The sequence below is a fragment of the Coregonus lavaretus genome (genome assembly GCF_964263955.1).
Source record: "Coregonus lavaretus genome assembly, contig: HAP1_SCAFFOLD_895, whole genome shotgun sequence".
Classification (NCBI taxonomy): domain Eukaryota; kingdom Metazoa; phylum Chordata; class Actinopteri; order Salmoniformes; family Salmonidae; genus Coregonus; species Coregonus lavaretus.
In genome coordinates, this window is record NW_028156421.1 from 156,444 (window position 1) to 175,539 (window position 19,096).

A 19,096-nucleotide genomic window follows, 5' to 3' on the forward strand; every position below is an offset into this window, starting at 1 on the left:
AGTGAAACAGGATCAGAGACATGACACCCAATACCTATATAGTGCACTACTTTCACTGCACCAAATACCCTAGTTTCACTCCTAATAATAACTAAAGTATTTTATCTCTGAACACTCCCCCCTCCCATACACCCAATTGGCCGGGGTCAAAAGTAGTGCACTAATAATGGAATAGGGTCCCATTTGGGATGCAGACACAGTATGCCATTCACTTCATCCAGGGAGAACCTGTGTCTGTTATCCATCTACAGAGATGTTGCCTAACAGGAAACAATATATCCCCAAGAGCAGGATGAAGTGTATCCTAGACACTGAAGCCAGTTTAGCATTTTTCGCCCTAGTGTTTAAAGTTAGGATTTGGGAAGGGTAAACTCATCCTAGATATGCACCGGTTTTATGGTACGTAGAAGATTAATAGCATACAGGGCAAGCCATGCGACAAAAAAAAGGTAATTGATGGAGTTAATAATGAACTTAGAGGACTCATCATGGATAAAACCTGTTTTTGTATGGACATTGCCATTGGGGGCTTCCACCACCAATATTAGCTTTATGCTTTTTCAAATACAAAAGCAGAAGAAAATGGACTACTTTAAAATGGAGATGGCCTCAATGGCACTTCCCTTGTTCTCACAGACACCCTACTGAAATATACAAAGATGGGTCCTCTAACTAACTCTATGGACCAGACTTGAATGTAACTCTTTCAACTAGCTGCCTTGAACGCAGCTCCTCTATTAACTCAACGTGCACCAGCTGCTACTCATTGCCAATCAGCCGCCACACCTGTCCTCCCTCGCCTTCATTACCACTGCCACCACTACTTATATCTGACCAAACTAACATTATTTCTCTCTATTCTGCAGTGCATGACACTGCTATAGAAACAGTTAATTGATTAAGAGAAAAAAAGTGTCCTTACCCAATGGAGAAATTCCTACTAGTACTTGTGGTGATTACAACATGCTGTGCTGTACTTCAAGGTAAAATAGTCACTGTGTTAAAGGTAATGAAAGTAAATAACCAACTTATTTTGTCATGTTGGGGATTTTGTTTGGTCAGTATTTAAACCCTTGCTAGAGTGAGCTTTGTAGCAGTTTTTCTAAGTGGGTTGAAATGTAAATATTTAAGACTACATAGACTAAAGGTGAAATTAATAAAGCTGTTTTGATCAGGTAACTTTTTCACTACGTTCTGTCTGCAGACCTCTCAGGTAAGATGTTTACCTTTCCAAAAGAGACCAACACTGCTCAGGTGAGCCTAATGACCTCTCGAGAGAAGTTCACTGCCATCACCGTTTGCCTCCGGTAAACACTGACATCTCACACACTGAACTGAAGTTCTTATTTTTATTGACTAATGTTTAACTCATTAAAACAAATGGCTGGTATGTTAACTTTTTGCTAATTGTTTGATATCATGAACCTTTAACAGTTTCTCCCTGTCTCTCCAGGTTCTTTACGGACCTCAGAAGGAACCACATCCTGTTCTCTCTTGCCACACCTACTAAAGGTGAAGCTTTTGTCCTCTTCAAGAGGACGGCGGCAGGCGAACTTGAACAACGTTCCAAGTACGGCATAACAATCTTTGATGGCCAGGACTACACCCTCAACACCTGGCACTCTATCTGTGCCACCTGGGCCTCTGAGACAGGCATTGGACAGCTGTGGCTGGATGGCAAACCCAGCACCAGGAAATTCCTCCAATCTGAAGCCATCAAAGGAAAAACCATCATCCTTGGACAGGTAGGATTATTACAAAACCATGGCTGTTTTAAATTAAACCCTATTTCCCATACAGTGTTACTTTCGGCCACATACAGTAGTGCTCTAGTGAAATAAAGCATGTAACACTGAACAGAACAAGTGAGCATTCGATTACTGAACAAATGTTTACTGTTTCAGGAGCTGTTTAAGTTTGGCAGGTTTTTTGCCAGGCAGCAGTCGTTCGTTGGCATGCTGACTGATGTCCACATGTGGGACAACCTGCGGTCTCCCTATGAGATCCAGAGGTACACTAACCAGACAAATTTCACCTCTGGAAACGCTCTCAACTGGGGGGCCCTGAACTACCAGACTTCAGGTCAAGTACTGCTGGAGAACAAGCAGTCCAACTAACCATTCAAACGTTTAATAAACCAAATCAACTTTCTATCATGCTGTCTGGTAATTCACAATTACAATGCCATACTGGTCTTTCCGGACTGGTCTAATCTGTTGTGTGGACAACATATAAGGAACTGACATTCTCCCTACAGTAGACTGCAATTGGATGAGCGTAACAAATCCACCAGCAATATGTTTGAGTAATATACAAACTCTTGCCCAAAGCAGAACATTAAACCAGAGGCCTCGTATTATCCAGCATTATTTACAAACTATCGGCAATTTTAGGTGGGTAGGGTTGGTTTTCAACATTTGAGATCATACTAAGATAATTGGTGTCTTCACGCAGCTACATTACGTCCCCATAATGCAACACGCTTTGAAAGGCGGTGGCCAAAGAAATGAGTTCACGCAGGCTGTTTACCACTAGGGTTCCTGTCTGCTTAATGGGGTGGCTCTCCCATAGACCCCAATGTGATAGCAGCTGGGTCTGGTCTACTTTGTTAATTTCAATTGAACCAGCGCGTGGGATGTCTCGATTCCTCTTCGTTCTCTGACGTTGACAACCATGGTCGTAACCGCCTTTCAAAGTGTTACATTATGGATAAAAATCTTCAGACTTGCGCCTACATGTCGACTTGTGTGAACTTCACAAAAACCATGTGATGAAAGATCATGCAGTTAGTCTCCTTCAAGTCGCTGCAGTTGCTTTTCAGCAACATGGAGCCATCTGCGTTGTGGGAGGCAATATTTGTCAACCAATTTAGTTTGGGAATGTGACTAACAGGAACTGACTGTCGCGATTCTAAAGCTACAGGGAATACAAATTAGTGATATTTGAGACTTCTTTAGCTGCTTTTTAATTGTACATACGGTGTCAGTAATGTTTAACATTTATGAACTTCTAGAAACAACAGCTATGTTGACACTGCCATGTTCTGAGCCTTGCGGTTGGAAAACCATTATGGTGTCTGACTTGTCTGTTGCAGATGCACCTCCCTCGACTTTACTCGCTGACTTCCGTCTACTTCGTTAACCTTACTGTTGGAACACAAATGTAACCCCACTTACAAAGAGGGCCGTTATCAAATTCAGACCAATGTTACACACCCAGAGAATTAATGGATTACAAATCAACCCAGTTTATGGAAACTGTGTCCTGTGCAAACAATGGCACCATCGCGGACACTATCCTGGAAGAAACTGCAGCTAAACTTTTTTTTTTTTTTTGTGGGGGACATCCAGCAAACATTCTCGTTGGACATGTCAAGGTTGAGCACGCAAATGCAGAAGGTAAGCAAGTTGATTTATTAGCTAGATTTATAAAATAAATTGATACATTGTGTGTAGACTGAACATTTATTTCATTAGCCAAGTATCAGTTCATAGTCAGCATGTTGCCTTAATACAACGTACATATTATTACATACCTACCTATCTGAAAGCCGTAATGGATTGGTTGTAGTTGCACTTTCAAATACAATAAATGTTTTGTACCAAATTTGTTTGTCCAAAACAAATTACCTATAATTACTTTGTTTGCTGTTACACCTGCCAATACACTCTAGTGATGCGTTCTACTTCATCAACGTAAAAACTGATGACAATTAAGAATGACGGGACCGTCATTTGCAGTTCTATAAAATCATTTTTTCTAGTGCTCCTAAATTGCTGAGGAGAAACACTTTCAGGAAAAAATAATACCGCTGTCCATGTTTACCAAAAAGATCTATCTGGGGATAATGTCCATCTCCTCTGCAGTCAGTGAAGGAGGATAAGCGCTCCAGTATGCCTTCAGGACATAAAATCGTTTGTCTGTTTGCCAAAACCAGGGAAAACCTGTCTGTTCCCCATCTAAAGATGTTGCCTAACAGTAAACAATATATATCGGGAGTAGGATGAAGTGTATCCTAGACACTGATCTGAAGTCAGTTTTTCATTTGCTGCCCTAATAGTTAAAGATAGCATTTGTGAAGGGTAGATCTGTACCTGTGGGCAAGATACAGTGACCCTGTGGAGTTTTAAAATATACACTGCTCAAAAAAATAAAGGGAACACTAAAATAACACATCCTAGATCTGAATGAATGAAATCTTATTAAATACTTTTTTCTTTACATAGTTGAATGTGCTGACAACACAATCACACACAAATTATCAATGGAAATCAAATGTATCAACCCATGGAGGTCTGGATTTGGAGTCACACACTCAAAATTAAAGTGGAAAACCACACTACAGGCTGATCCAACTTTGATGTAATGTCCTTAAAACAAGTCAAAATGAGGCTCAGTAGTGTGTGTGGCCTCCACGTGCCTTTATGACCTCCCTACAACGCCTGGGCATGCTCCTGATGAGGTGGCGGATGGTCTCCTGAGGGATCTCCTCCCAGACCTGGACTAAAGCATCTGCCAACTCCTGGACAGTCTGTGGTGCAACGTGGCGTTGGTGGATGGAGTGAGACATGATGTCCCAGATGTGCTCAATTGGATTCAGGTCTGGGGAACGGGCGGGCCAGTCCATAGCATCAATGCCTTCCTCTTGCAGGAACTGCTGACACACTCCAGCCACATGAGGTCTAGCATTGTCTTGCATTAGGAGGAACCCAGGGCCAACCGCACCAGCATATGGTCTCACAAGGGGTCTGAGGATCTCATCTCGGTACCTAATGGCAGTCAGGCTACCTCTGGCGAGCACATGGAGGGCTGTGTGGCCCCCCAAAGAAATGCCACCCCACACCATGACTGACCGGTCATGCTGGAGGATGTTGCAGAACGTTCTCCACGGCGTCTCCAGACTCTGTCACGTCTGTCACGTGCTCAGTGTGAACATGCTTTCATCTGTGAAGAACACAGGGCGCCAGTGGCGAATTTGCCAATCTTGGTGTTCTCTGGCAAATGCCGAACGTCCTGCACGGTGTTGGGCTGTAAGCACAACCCCCACCTGTGGACGTCGGGCCCTCATACCACCCTCATGGAGTCTGTTTCTGACCGTTTGAGCAGACACATGCACATTTGTGGCCTGCTGGAGGTCATTTTGCAGGGCTCTGGCAGTGCTCCTCCTGCTCCTCCTTGCACAAAGGCGGAGGTAGCGGTCCTGCTGCTGGGTTGTTGCCCTCCTACGGCCTCCTCCACGTCTCCTGATGTACTGGCCTGTCTCCTGGTAGCGCCTCCATGCTCTGGACACTACGCTGACAGACACAGCAAACCTTCTTGCCACAGCTCGCATTGATGTGCCATCCTGGATGAGCTGCACTACCTGAGCCACTTGTGTGGGTTGTAGACTCTGTCTCATGCTACCACTAGAGTGAAAGCACCGCCAGCATTCAAGTGACCAAAACATCAGCCAGGAAGCATAGGAACTGAGAAGTGGTCTGTGGTCACCACCTGCAGAACCACTCCTTTATTGGGGGTGTCTTGCTAATTGCCTATAATTTCCACCTGTTGTCTATTCCATTTGCACAACAGCATGTGAAATGTATTGTCAATCAGTGTTGCTTCCTAAGTGGACAGTTTGATTTCACAGAAGTGTGATTGACTTCGAGTTACATTGTGTTGTTTAAGTGTTCCCTTTTATTTTTTTGAGCAGTGTATATTTGCATAGCATCTTACTCATTTAGCAGAAGCTCTTGTTAAGACTTACTTACGTGCATTCAACTAAGGTATGTAAAAACAACCATTTATCACAGGAGTTATTTTCAGAGGTGGCTGCTTTTTGTCTCCTGCCCCCCTGCCACCCCTCTCTCCCAGCCCTGGCGTATACGGGTGATGCTGCGGTCCACACGGGGTGATGAGCAGCAGCACCACAGAGGGAAGGACCAGACACTGCATGTAGCCTGGTGCGGTGTACCACTTGTAGGTGGAGGAACGCAGGAACTTGTTCCAGCCATACAGTAAGCCATGGGCTGTATACAACCGCGGAGTCAGATGGCCCAGCTTGGACTGGTGGGGGAGAGCACATGTCAAATCATGACGTATTGATTTAACAACCATTTTTACAGCTCTGATAGTTGAAGCAATGTTATCTACAGCGCCATGACTCAGCAGGAGATTCTCAGAGAAACACGTTCTCAGAAGTGAATGAGTGCTAACAGAGGGGGTTAGATCATGACATACATATAGGCAAGCACACAAACACATGTTCCTTGTACCTGTACGAAGCTGAACTCCCTCCAGCTGAGCGCTGCTCCTACAGATGGCAGGGAGGTGATCACCAGCAGGACGTAGAGACAGAAGCCCAGGATCCCCAGGACAAAGGAGTCTGTGCCCCAGGCCTCTGTGTTGTTGAACTCAAATGGAGTGGTCTTATTGGCCTTCGTCTGAGAGAGACAGCGAGAGGATAGTAAAAACTAGAGATCCATTAGATACAGTATTATCTTAAACCCTGTCACAGGAACACACATACTCGTCCCCAGTTCTCCTACCTCATTGACGACCTGTGAGATAAGTGTTTATTTATTTCACCTTTATTTAACCAGGTAAGCCAGTTGAGAACAAGTTCTCATTTACAACTGTGACCTGGCCAAGATAAAGCAAAGAAGTGCGATTAAAAACAACAACAACACAGAGTTACATATGGAATAAACAAAACGTACAGTCAATAACACAATAGAAAATCTATATATACAGTGTGTGCAAATGGAGGTAAGGCAATAAATAGGCCATAGTGCAAAATAATTACAAATTGGTATTAACACTGGAGTGATAGATGTGCAGAAGATGATGTGCAAATAGAGATACTGGGGTGCAAATGAGCAAAATAAATAATGTAAATGACAATATGGGGATGAGGTGGGCTAATTAAAGATGGGCTGTGTACAGGTGCAGTGATCGGTAAGCTGCTCTGACAACTGATGTTTAAAGTTAGTGAGGGAGTTAAGGGTCTCCAGCTTCAGAGATTTTTGCAGTTCGTTCCAGTCATTTGCAGCAGAGAACTGGAAGGAATGGCGGCCAAAGGAGGTGTTGGCTTTGGGGATGACCAGTGAGATATACCTGCTGGAACGCATACTACGGGTGGGTGTTGCTATGGTGACCAATGATCTAAGATAAGGCGGGGATTTGCCTATAAGTGATTTATAGATGACCTGGAGCCAGTGGGTTTGGCGACGAACATGTAGTGAGGGCCAGCCAACGAGAGCGTACAGGTCACAATGGTGGGTAGTATATGGGGCTTTGGTGACAAAACGGATGGCTCTGTGATAGACTACATCCAATTTGCTGAGTAGAGTGTTGGAAGCTATTTTGTAAATGACATCGCCGAAGTCAAGGATCGGTAGGATAGTCAGTTTTACGAGGGCATGTTTAGCAGCATGAGTGAATGAGGCTTTGTTGCGAAATAGGAAGCAGATTCTAGATTTAACTTTGGATTGGAGATGCTTAATGTGAGTCTGGAAGGAGAGTTTACGGTCTAACCAGACACCTAGGTATTTGTAGTTGTCCACATATTCTAAGTCAGACCCGCCGAGAGTAGTGATTCTAGTCGGGCGGGCGGGTGCAAGCAGCATTCGATTGAAGAGCATGCATTTAGTTTTACTAGCGTTTAAGAGCAGTTGGAGGCCACAGAAGGAGTGTTGTATGGCATTGAAGCTCGTTTGGAGGGTTGTTAACACAGTGTCCAATGAAGGGCCAGATGTATACAAAATGGTGTCGTCTGCGTAGAGGTGGATCTGAGCGTCACCAGCAGCAAGAGCGACATCATTGATATACACAGAGAATAGAGTCGGCCCAAGAATTGAACCCTGTGGCACCCCCATAGAGACTGCCAGAGGTCCAGACAACAGGCCCTCCGATTTGACACATTGAACTCTATCTGAGAAGTAGTTGGTGAACCAGGTGAGGCAGTCATTTGAGAATCCAAGGCTATTTAGTCTGCCAATAAGAATGTGGTGATTGACAGAGTCAAAAGCCTTGGCCAGGTCGATGAAGACGGCTGCACAGTACTGTCTTTTATCGATCGCGGTTATTATATCGTTTAGGACCTTGAGCGTGGTTGAGGTGCACCCATGACCAGCTCGGAAACCAGATTACATGGTGGAGAAGGTACGGTGGAATTAGAAATGGTCGGTGATCTGTTTAACTTGGCTTTCAAATACTTTCGAAAGGCAGGGCAGGATGGATATAGGTCTGTAACAGTTTGGATCTAGAGTGTCACCCCCTTTGAAGAGGGGGATGACCGTGGCAGCTTTCCAATCTCTGGGGATCGCAGACGATACGAAAGAGAGATTGAACAGGCTAGTAATAGGGGTTGCGACAATATTGGCAGCTAATTTTAGAAAGAAAGGGTCCAGATTGTCTAGCCCAGCTGATTTGTAGGGGTCCAAATTTAGCAGCTCTTTCAGGACATCAGCTATCTGAATTTGGGTGAAGGAGAAGCGACGGGGGGGCATGGGCAAGTTGCAGCGGAGGGTGCAGAGCTGGTGGCCAGGGTAGGGGTAGCCAGGTGGAAAGCATGGCCAGCCGTAGCAAAATGCTTGTTGAAATTCTCGATTATCGTAGATTTATCGGTGGTGACAGTGTTTCCTAGCCTCAGTGCAGTGGGTAGCTGGGAGGAGGTGGTCTTATTCTCCATGGACTTGTGTCCCAAAACGTTTTGGAATTAGTGCTACAGCATGCACATTTCTGTTTGAAAAAGCTAGCCTTTGCTTTCCTAACTGAGTGTGTATATTGGTTCCTGATTTCCCTGAAAAGTTGCATATTGCGGGGGCTGTTCGATGCTAATGCAGTACGCCACAGGATGTTTTTGTGCTGGTCAAGGGCAGTCAAGTCTGTTCTTAGTTCTGAATTTTTTGAATGGGGCATGCTTATTTAAGATGGAGAGGAAAGCACTTTTGAAGAACATCCAGGCATCCTCTACTGACGGAATGAGGTCAATATCCATCCAGGATACCCGGGCCAGGTCAATTAGAAAGGCCTGCTCGCTGAAGTGTTTTAGGGAGCGTTTGACAGTGATGAGGGGTGGTCGTTTGACCGCGGACCCATTACGAACGCAGGCAATGAGGCAGTGATCGCTGAGATCCTGGTTGAAGACAGCGGAGGTGTATTTAGAGGGTAAATTAGTCAGGATGATATCTATGAGGGTGCCCATGTTTACAGATCTAGGGTTGTACCTGGTAGGTTCCTTGATAATTTGTGTGAGATTGAGGGCATCTAGTTTAGATTGTAGGACGGCCGGGCTGTTAAGCATATCCCAGTTTAGGTCACCAAGCAGTACGAACTGAGTATAGATGGGGGGGCAAGCAATTCACATATGGTTTCCAGGGCACAACTGGGGGCTGAGGGGGGTCTGTAGCAAGCGACAACAGTGAAAGACTAATTTCTGGAAAGGTGGATTTTTAGAAGTAGAAGCTCAAACTGTTTGGGCACAAACCTGGATAGTATGATAGAGCAGTAGATTGCATCTCCGCCCCCTTTAGCAGTTCTATCTAGACGGAAAATGTTGTAGTTCGGAATGGACATTTCTGAATTTTTGGTGGCCTTCCTAAACCAAGATTCAGACACTGCTAGAACATCAGGGTTGGCAGAGTGTGCTAACGCAGTGAATAACTCAAACTTAGGGAGGAGACTTCTGATGTTAACATGCAAGAAACCAAGGCTTTTACGGTTACAGAAGTCAACAAATGATAGCGCCTGGGGGGTAGGAGTGATACTGGGGCCTACAGGGCCTGAGTTAACCTCTACATCACCAGAGGAACAGAGGAGGAATAGAATAAGGATACGGCTAAAGGCTTTAAGAACTGGTCTTCTAGTGCGTTGGGTACAGAGAAAAGGGGCAGATTTCCAGGTGTTGTAGAATAGATTCAGGGCATTATGTACAGACAAGGATATGGAAGGATATGAGTACAGTGGAGGTACACCTAAGCATTGGGTAACTATGAAAGAGAGCATCACTGGAGGTACCGATTGAGCTGGTCTCCGCGTGTATGGGGGGTGGGACAAAGGAGCTCTCTGAGGCTGGTTGAGCTGAACTTGGGGCTCTACAGTGAAATTGTATAATAAGAACTAACCCAAACAGCAATAGGCTAGGCATATTGACATGGGAGAGAGGCATAATGCAATCACAGGTGTTATTCGAGAGGGCTAAGACAACAACTGGTAATGGCAATGAAAGTTTGGGCTGAGGCTAAACAGATAAACAGGATGGGGTACCGTGTAAAGGAACAGTCCAGCAGGCATTAGCTGTGTAGCTGAGTGATCATAAGGTCCAGTGAACAGCACTATGTAAGTCCGGGAGCAGATCGTAGGCTGCTAAAGCACAGGCGAGCAGGAGGCACGGCTGTTGATTGCGCGTGCTAGCGGGCCGGGGCTAGCAGATGGATCTTCGTGGTCGTCGCAACGGGAAGCCTATTGAAACCACATCAGACGATTACGTCTGCAGACCAGTCGTGATGGATCGGCGGGGCTCCGTGTCGACACTAGGAGGTCCCGTCCGGTTGACAGAGAGGTAGATAGCTGGGAGATGGGCCTGGCTCGAGGCTAGCTCAAGGTTACCTGGAACATCGGGTAGTGCAGGCCAAGGACAGTGGTGAAGACCGCTAACGGTGGCTAATAGCAAGTAGCTACAGTAGCTACATTGGGTGAGGCGGGTTGCAGGAAAGTGTGTGTTGTACGGAGCAGCATATGGGTATGATCAGCGTATAGAGCACGTGCATAACGACGAACCCCAGTGCCAGAAGACCCAGCTGTTTCCTGCACAGCATCCAGCCAATCAGGGAAGCGCCTGATGTTAAACATACATAAACACTTATAATCTACATAAATACATATGCAACATTGTATGAACATACATGTATGCAAACACACAGAGGTCTGACCTGTACTTGGTGCCTCTGTAGAGCTGCAGGAAGGAAGCCAGGACACCAGGCAGGTAACAGAGAGACAGCATGATCAGAGACATGATGGGACACACCTGGAGAGAACACACACACACACCTTGAACACCTGCAGAGGTTACAAACACACACACAGAGAGCCTGTGGGCCAGTACCTCGTCTTTCTCTCGAACGTGGCCTCTACCACTGGCAACTGCTCTACAGAAGGCCACTTCACATATTCAGGCACCATCTGGGTGAGGCCTGTGAACACTTGAATGAAGTGGTGATGCAATGTTCCTTTGCTGAGGTTGAACTAGTCCACCACACCCCTGAAACTTTCCTGGTTGGCCATCAGCCACAGGGAGGCCAACACCCTATTTTCAATGGGTCCACCTCTATGAGACACTAGAGGAGCCAGGTCCTCACACAGTATCTGGAACAAAGCAAAATACGAATCTGATAGATCTGTCTTTCAGCTGAGAACACTCAACAATCTTGAGTAATCTGTTATTCATTGGCGTTGTTGATTTACTGCAAGTTGCAATGCAAAATCTGCCAGTAGATGGAGACAGTAGCCTATTGATAGGCAGCTTACAAAGTTTTACAGTGCAGAGTATCTTTAATAGTAGGATATGACATATGAGGATGGTGTTACTAAATAAATTAATGATTGGTAAATTATTGGTAAATCATTACTTTTTACATCTGGACAGTGAAACATCATGTATTGGCCTATGTTTTGATATGGAAATATACTTTTTTTTTCCTTTCTTGTAATTCAGTTGCATAAGAGGCAATTCTACTGACCAAACAACGCAAATGGAGACTGCAAAGCTGTGGTTGGCAAGCTAGCTAGATCATTGAGGCTGGGGTTGTTTGTATTATTAAAAAGGAGTACACACATATCATAAATAATACATCTGATACAAAATATAATATGCGAATGTATTGCAAATTACCTGGAAGGTCTCCTGACCCATCAAGGGTGAGAGTGAGATCGAAAGGAGTGGTCACTTTATGTCGGGATCACCTCCTCCACATAATTCAGTATTCAACCGGACTCATCTTCAATCCCATATATAGCAACTGCTAGTAGGGGAAACAGTGCTTCAATAGGATCGGGAACAAAATCTAAAAAATCTTCCACAATTGCTGCAGCAAGCACAGCTGCTCTTCCTGCCACATCCATTTCAGCTTGCCAAGACTAACAGAAATGGAACGTTAAAAACGTTCAACAAACTCGGTTGAAAACAAACATAGTTCGCAGCGAATGTTCGCAAACAAAATCCTTGTTGAACACACCTATGGTCTCCTCCTACCTCTCTGTTGGCCTCCAAGTCAATACCCAGAAGACATAAATAATTGCTCAACTCTCATCTGCATTCTCCAGTGTTCCCCTCAAAGTGGTACCCCATTTCATCTACCTCGGTGCTGCCCTCTCCCCTATGTGCTCCCTTGGCAACAAAATCCACACTCTATTTAGAATCCAGGGCTAACCTGGGAGGACAGAGTACCCAACATCGAGATCCTCGCCAACACCAAGTAGTCTTGCATTGAGGCAAGCATGGTTAAATGACACCTTTACTGGCTCGGCCACGTGATCCACATGCCTGATCACGCCTCCCCCGCTGAGTTCTCTACCGCCAACTCAACACAGCCAAACACTCCGCTGGAGGACCTGCTGAAGCGCTGCGACATAAATCCCTCCAGCCTGGAAACCCTAGCACTGGTCAGTACACCTGGCAGTACACCTGTGCCAGAGGGGTTCAGCACCTGGAAGATACTAACTTACAAAGGAGATGCAAGAGACACACCCAGAGGACTCATCATGGATGTAACCCGGTTCTGTATGGATATTGCCATTTGGGGCTTCCACCACCAATATTAGCTTTATGCTTTTTTCAAATACAAAAGCAGAAGAAAATTGACTACTTTAAAATGGAGATGGCCTCAATGGCACTTCCCTTGTTCTCACAGACACCATACTGAAATATACAAAGATGGGTCCTCTAACTAACTCTATGGACCAGACTTGAATGTAACACTTTCAACTAGCTGCCTTGAACGCAGCTCCTCTATTAACTCAACGTGCACCTGCTGCTACTCATTGCCAATCAGCCTCCACACCTGTCCTCACTCTCCTTAATCACCACTGCCACCACTACTTATATCTGACCAAACTAACATTATTTCTCTCTATTCTGCAGTGCATGACGCTGTAACAGAAACAGTTAATTGATTGGAAAAAAATTAAAACGTATCCTTACCAATGGAGAAATTCCTATTAGTACTTGTGGTGATTACAACATGCTGTGCTGTACCTCAAGGTAAGCTAGTCACTGTGTTAACGGTAATGAAAGTAAATAACCAACTTATTTTGTCATGTGTGGGGATTTTGTTTGGTCAGTATTTGAACTCTCGCCAGAGTGTGAACTTTGTAGCAGTTTTTTTAAGTGGGTTGAAATGTAAATATTTAAGACTACATATACCTAAAGGTGAAATTAATAAAGCTGTTTTGATCAGGTAACTTTTTCACTACATTCTGTCTGCAGACCTCAGGTAAGATGTTGACCTTTCCACAAGAGACCAACACAGCTCACGTGAGACTAATGACCTCTCTGTCAGAGCGGGCGTAGGTGTGGTGTAGGAATCAGATGCTAGTCCAAAATCCTATAGTAAAGTCCACAAAAATGAACGGCTACAACTAGAGCCGGAGGCACGAGAAAATATAACGCACACAGCGTATAAATGCTGAACACGCACAACAAGTGCGGACTCTCTATCTAAATACAAATGGAGCATAAACTGACTGGAAGCACCAGCTGACAAGGAACAACTACACACAACCACAAAACAGAAACAACGAGAACTTAAAGGACACATAATCAAGACAAAATGAGAAACCGGTGTACCAAAACAGACCAAACCAAACAAACACAGAAACAACGAACGGTTGCAGCTAGTACTCCGGAGACGACGACCGCCGAAGCCTGCCCGAACAAGGAGGAGGAGCAGCCTCGGCCGAAACCGTGACACTCTCGAGAGAAGTTCACTGCCATGACTGTTTGTCTCCGGTAAACACTGACATCTCACACCCTGAAACTGAAGTTTTTGTTTTTATTGACTAATGGATGGTATGTGAATCTTTTGCTAACTGTATGATATCATGAACCTTAACAGTTTCTCCCTGTCTCTCCAGGTTCTTCACAGACCTCAGAAGGAACCATATCCTGTTCTCTCTTGCCACACCTACTAAAGATGACGCTTTTGTCATCAAGAGGACTGCGGCAGGCGAACTCGAACAACGTTCCAAGCACGGCATAGCAATCTTTGATGGTCAGGACTACACCCTCAACACCTGGCACTCTATCTGTGCCACCTGGGCCTCTGAGACAGGCCTTGGACAGCTGTGGCTGGATGGCAAACCCAGCACCAGGAAATTCCTCCAATCTGAAGCCATCAAAGGAAAAACCATCATCCTTGGACAGGTAGGATTAGTACAAAACCATGGCTGTTTTAAATGAAACCCTATTCCGCTTACAGTGTTACTTTGGCCACATACGGTAGTGCTCTAGTGAAATAAAGCATTTAACACTGAACAGAACAAGCAAGCATTCTATTACTGAACAAATGTTTACTGTTTCAGGAGCAGGTTAAGTTTGGCAGGTTTTTTGCCCGGCAGCAGTCGTTCGTTGGCATGCTGACTGATGTCCACATGTGGGACAACCTGCTGTCTCCCTGTGAGATCCAGAGGTACACTAACCAGACAAATTTCACTCCTGGAAACGTTCTCAGCTGGGGGGCCCTGGACTTCCAGACTTCAGATCGAGTACTGCTGGGGAACAAGCAGTCCGACTGTAACATTCAAACTTTTAATAAACCAAATCAATTAAGTCAAATCAATTTTCTATCATGCTGTCTGGTAATTCACAATTGCAATGCCATACTGGTCTTTCCGGACTGGTCTTATCTGTTGTGTGGACAACATATAAGGAACTGACATTCTCCCTACAGTAGACTGCAATTGGATGAGCGTAACACATCCACCAGCAATATTTTCGAGTAATATACAAACTCTTGCCCAAAGCAGAACATTAAACCAGAGGCATCGTATTATCCAGCATCTACAGCATTATTGACAAACTATCTGCAATTTTAGGTGGGTAGGGTTGGTTTTCAACATTTGAGATCCTACTAAGATAATTGGCGTGTTGGCGCAGCAAAATTACGTCCCCATAACGCAACACGCTTTGAAAGGCGGTGGCCAAAGAAATGAGTTCACGCAGGCTGTTTACCATTAGGGTTCCTGTCTGCTTAATGGGGTGGCTCTCCCATAGACCCCAATGTGATAGCAGCTGGGTCTGGTCTACTTAATTTACTTCAATTGAACCAGCAGGTGGGATGTCTCGATTCCTCTTCGGTCTCTGGCGGTGAAAACGATGATCGTCACAGCCTTTCAAAGTGTTACATTATGGATAAAAATCTTTAGACTTGCGCCTACATGTCGACTGGCGTGAACCTTACAAAAACCATGTGATGAAAGGTCATGCAGTTAGTCTCCTTCAAGCCGCTGCAGTTGCTTTTCAGCAACATGGAGCCATCTGCATTGTGGGAGGCACTATTTGTCAACCAACCAATTAGGAGTTTTCTGGTTTGAGAATGCGACTGTGACAAACAGGAACCAACTTTGTCGCGATTCTAAAGCTACAGGGAATACAAATTAGTAATATTTGAGACTTTAACTGATTTTATTTGTACATACGGTTTCAGTGAAGTTCACTTAACCATTTAAAAATGTTTAGAAACAATAGTGATGTTGACACTGACATGTTGATCTGAGCCTTGCGGTTGGAAAACCATTATGGTGTCTGACTTGTCTGTTGCAGATGCACCTCCCTCGACTTTACTCGCTGACTTCCGTCTACTTCGTTAACCTTACTGTTGGAACACAGAAATGTAACCCCACTTACTGCATTGCCAAAGAGGGCCTTTATCAAATTCAGACCAATGTTACGCACTCAGAAAAAGAATGGATTACAAATCAACCCGGTTTATGGAAACGAGGTGTCCTGTGCAAACAATGGCACCATCGCGGACACTATCCTGGAAGAAACTGCTGCTGAACTGTACGCCTCACCTTACATCTTTATGATTGACGTTGAAACAAATGTTGAAGGAATGCGAAGTTGTTTATGCCCGTTTTCTTATTTTTTTGTGGGGGATGTCCATCAAACATTCTCGTTGGACATGTCGAGGTTGAGCACGCAAATGCAGAAGGTAAGCAAGTTGATTTATTAGCTGGATTCTAGATAAATTGATTATTGTGAGGAGACTGAACATTTTATTTCATTATCCAAGTATCAGTTCATAGTCAGCATGTTGCCTTAATACAACGTAAATATTATTGCATAACTATCTGAAAGCCGTAATGGATAAGGTTGTAGTTGCACTTTTAAATACAATAAATGTTTTGGATCTGTTTGTCCAAAACGAATCACCTATAATTACTTTGTTTGCTGTTACACTTGCCAATACAATTATTAAAAGTTGCTTTTATTCTAATGTCTTGCCCACTCTAGTGATGCATTCTACTTCATCAATGTAACAACTGATGACAATTAAGAACGATGGGACCATCATTTGCAGTTTTATAAAAATCATTTCTTCTGGTGCTCCTTAATTTTGAAGTTAGGAGCAGTTCATTTAGAGTCCTGCGTGAGAGCAGACCGATCAATAACAAAACAAAAAATCATCACTGGAGTTATTTTCAGAGGTGGCTGCTTTTTGTCTCCTGCCACCCCCCTCTCCCAGCCCTGGCGTATACGGGTGATGCTGTGGTCCACACTGGGTGATGAGCAGCAGCACCACAGAGGGAAGGACCAGACACTGCATGTAGCCTGGTGGGGTGTACCACTTGTAGGTGGAGGAACGCAGGAACTTGTTCCAGCCGTACAGGAAGCCTTGGGCTGTATACAACCGCAGAGTCAGATGGCCCAGCTTGGACTGGTGGGTGAGAGCGCACACACCATAAGTGTCTTCAGTGATCAAATTATGACGTATTTATTTAACACCATTTTTACAGCTCTGATAGTTGAAGCAATGTTATATACAGCGCCATGACTCGGCAGGAAATTCTCAGAGAAACACATTCTCAGAAGTGATAAGAGTGGGTTAGATTATGACGTACATATACGCAAGCACACAAACACATGTTCCTTGTACCTGTACGAAGCTGAACTCCCTCCAGCTGAGCGCTGCTCCTACAGATGGCAGGGAGGTGATCACCAGCAGGACGTAGAGACAGAAGCCCATGATCCCCAGGACAACGGAGTCTGTGCCCCAGGCCTCTGTGTTGTCGAACTCAAATGGAGTGGTCTTATTGGCCTTCGTCTGAGAGAGGCTGGTAAAAACTAGAGATACAGTATCTTTATCTTTATCCCTGTCACAGGAACACACATAATCGTCCCCAGTTCTCCTACCTCGTTCGCGACCTGTGAGATAAGTGTGTGTTGTATGGAGCAGCGTATGGGTATGATCAGTGTATAGAGCACGTGCATAATGGCGAACAGGGAGGGATCGAGGATGTCCTGCCTTGGGACCCAGCACCGTTCCTCCAGACCGTACCCCTCCCACTCCACGAGATACTGAAGGCCCCCAACGCCTCGAATCCAGGATGGAATGGACCGAGTACGCCGGGGCCCCCTCAATGTCCAGAGGAGGTGGAGGCACCTCGCGCACCTCAGACTCCTGGAGCGGACCAGCTACCACCGGCCTGAGGAGAGACACATGAAATGAGGGGTTAATACTGTAATCAGAGGGGAGTAACAACCTGTATGTCACCTCATTAATTCTCCTCAGGACGGCCCACAAACCGCGGGCTCAGCTTCCGGCAGGGCAGGTGGAGATTCCGGGTCGAGAACCAGACCCAATCCCCCGGTACGAACACCGGGGCCTCCCTGCGGTGGCAGTCAGTGTTGGCCTTCTGACGACGCACGGCGCGCTGGAGGCGAACGTGGGCAGCGTCCCAAGTCTCCGCCGCGCGTCAAAACCAGTCATCCACCGCAGGAGCCTCGGTCTGGCTCTGGTGCCACGGTGCCAGAACCGGTTGGTAACCTAAAACACATTGGAAGGGTGTTAGGTTAGTGGAGGAGTGGCGGAGAGAGTTCTGGCACCGTGGCGCCAGACCGAGGCTCCTGCGGTGGATGACTGGTTTTGGTGCACGGAGGAGACTTGGGACGCTGCCCACGTTCGCCTCCAGCAACCACTCCCCCGGCCGGTCCTGACAGTAGGTCCGCAGGAACCTACCCACATCCTGATTCCACCTGCCCATTACTCTCGGGGTGAAATCCAGAGGTCAGGCTGACCGAGACCCCCAGACGTTCCATGAACGCCTTCACAACTCTAGACGTGAACTGGGGACCCCGGTCAGACATTATATCCTCTGGTACCCCGTAGTGCCGGAAGACGTGAGTAAACAGAGCCTCCACAGTCTGTAGGGCCGTGGGGAGACAGGGCAGAGGAAGGAGGCGGCAGGACTTTGAAAAGCGGTCCACAACGACCAGGATAGTGGTGTTACCTTGTGAGGGGGGGAAAATCAGTGAGGAAATCAATACTTAAGTGAGACCATGGTCGTTGTGGAACTGGTAAAGGTTGTAGCTTACTCGCTGGGAGATGCCTAGGTGCCTTACTCTGGGCGCACACTGAGCAGGAGGACACATACACCCTCACGTCCTTAGCCAAGGTAGGCCACCAGTACTTCTCGGTCAGGCAGCGCATTGTACGACCTATACCTGGATGACCAGAGGAGGGTGACGTGTGTGCCCAGTAGATGAAATGATCACGGATAAGCGCAGGCACGTACTGCAGCCCAGCTGGACACTGCAGTGGAGATGAATCTGTGCATAATGCCTGCGCTATATCCGCATCCATCACCCATACTACAGGCGCCACAATGCATGAGGCCGGGAGTATGGGGGTGTTGTCTCTGGGCCTCTCCTCTGTATCATACAGCCGAGACAGTGCGTCTGCCTTCACGTTCTTTGTACCCGGAATGTATGAGCGTGTGAAATCAAACCAGGTGAAGAAGAGGGCCCACCTGGCCTGGCGAGGATTTAGCCTCCTCGCTGCCCGAATGTACTCCAGGTTACGGTGGTCTGTCCAGACGAGGAAAGGGTGTTTCGCCC

The 19,096-nt window shown here is 45.9% G+C and overlaps 2 protein-coding genes and 1 pseudogene across 3 annotated transcripts; 2 read left to right on the plus strand and 1 right to left on the minus strand.

Annotated features, from left to right (window-relative positions):
• Positions 1–383: 383 nt before the first annotated feature.
• Positions 384–2,117, plus strand: LOC311126355 (C-reactive protein-like; the record flags this gene model as incomplete). Its single annotated transcript, XM_084200360.1, has 4 exons — positions 384–399; positions 1,205–1,307; positions 1,454–1,745; positions 1,905–2,117. 4 exons carry the CDS (start codon positions 384–386, stop codon positions 2,115–2,117), a joined length of 624 nt encoding a protein of 207 aa, XP_084056486.1.
• Positions 2,118–5,801: 3,684 nt separating this feature from the next.
• On the minus strand, positions 5,802–10,599 carry LOC311126356 (metalloreductase STEAP4-like; annotated as a pseudogene). Its single transcript has 3 exons — positions 10,591–10,599; positions 6,255–6,422; positions 5,802–6,045 (listed from the first exon to the last, which is right to left on the minus strand). The product of its transcript is annotated as a metalloreductase STEAP4-like (transcript).
• A 1,920-nt stretch (positions 10,600–12,519) lies between these two features.
• On the plus strand, positions 12,520–15,697 carry LOC311126357 (serum amyloid P-component-like; the record flags this gene model as incomplete). The annotated part of the gene is made up of 5 exons (XM_084200361.1): positions 12,520–12,747; positions 13,466–13,545; positions 14,113–14,401; positions 14,560–14,770; positions 15,684–15,697. 5 exons carry the CDS (start codon positions 12,520–12,522, stop codon positions 15,695–15,697), a joined length of 822 nt encoding a protein of 273 aa, XP_084056487.1.
• Positions 15,698–19,096: the final 3,399 nt, after the last annotated feature.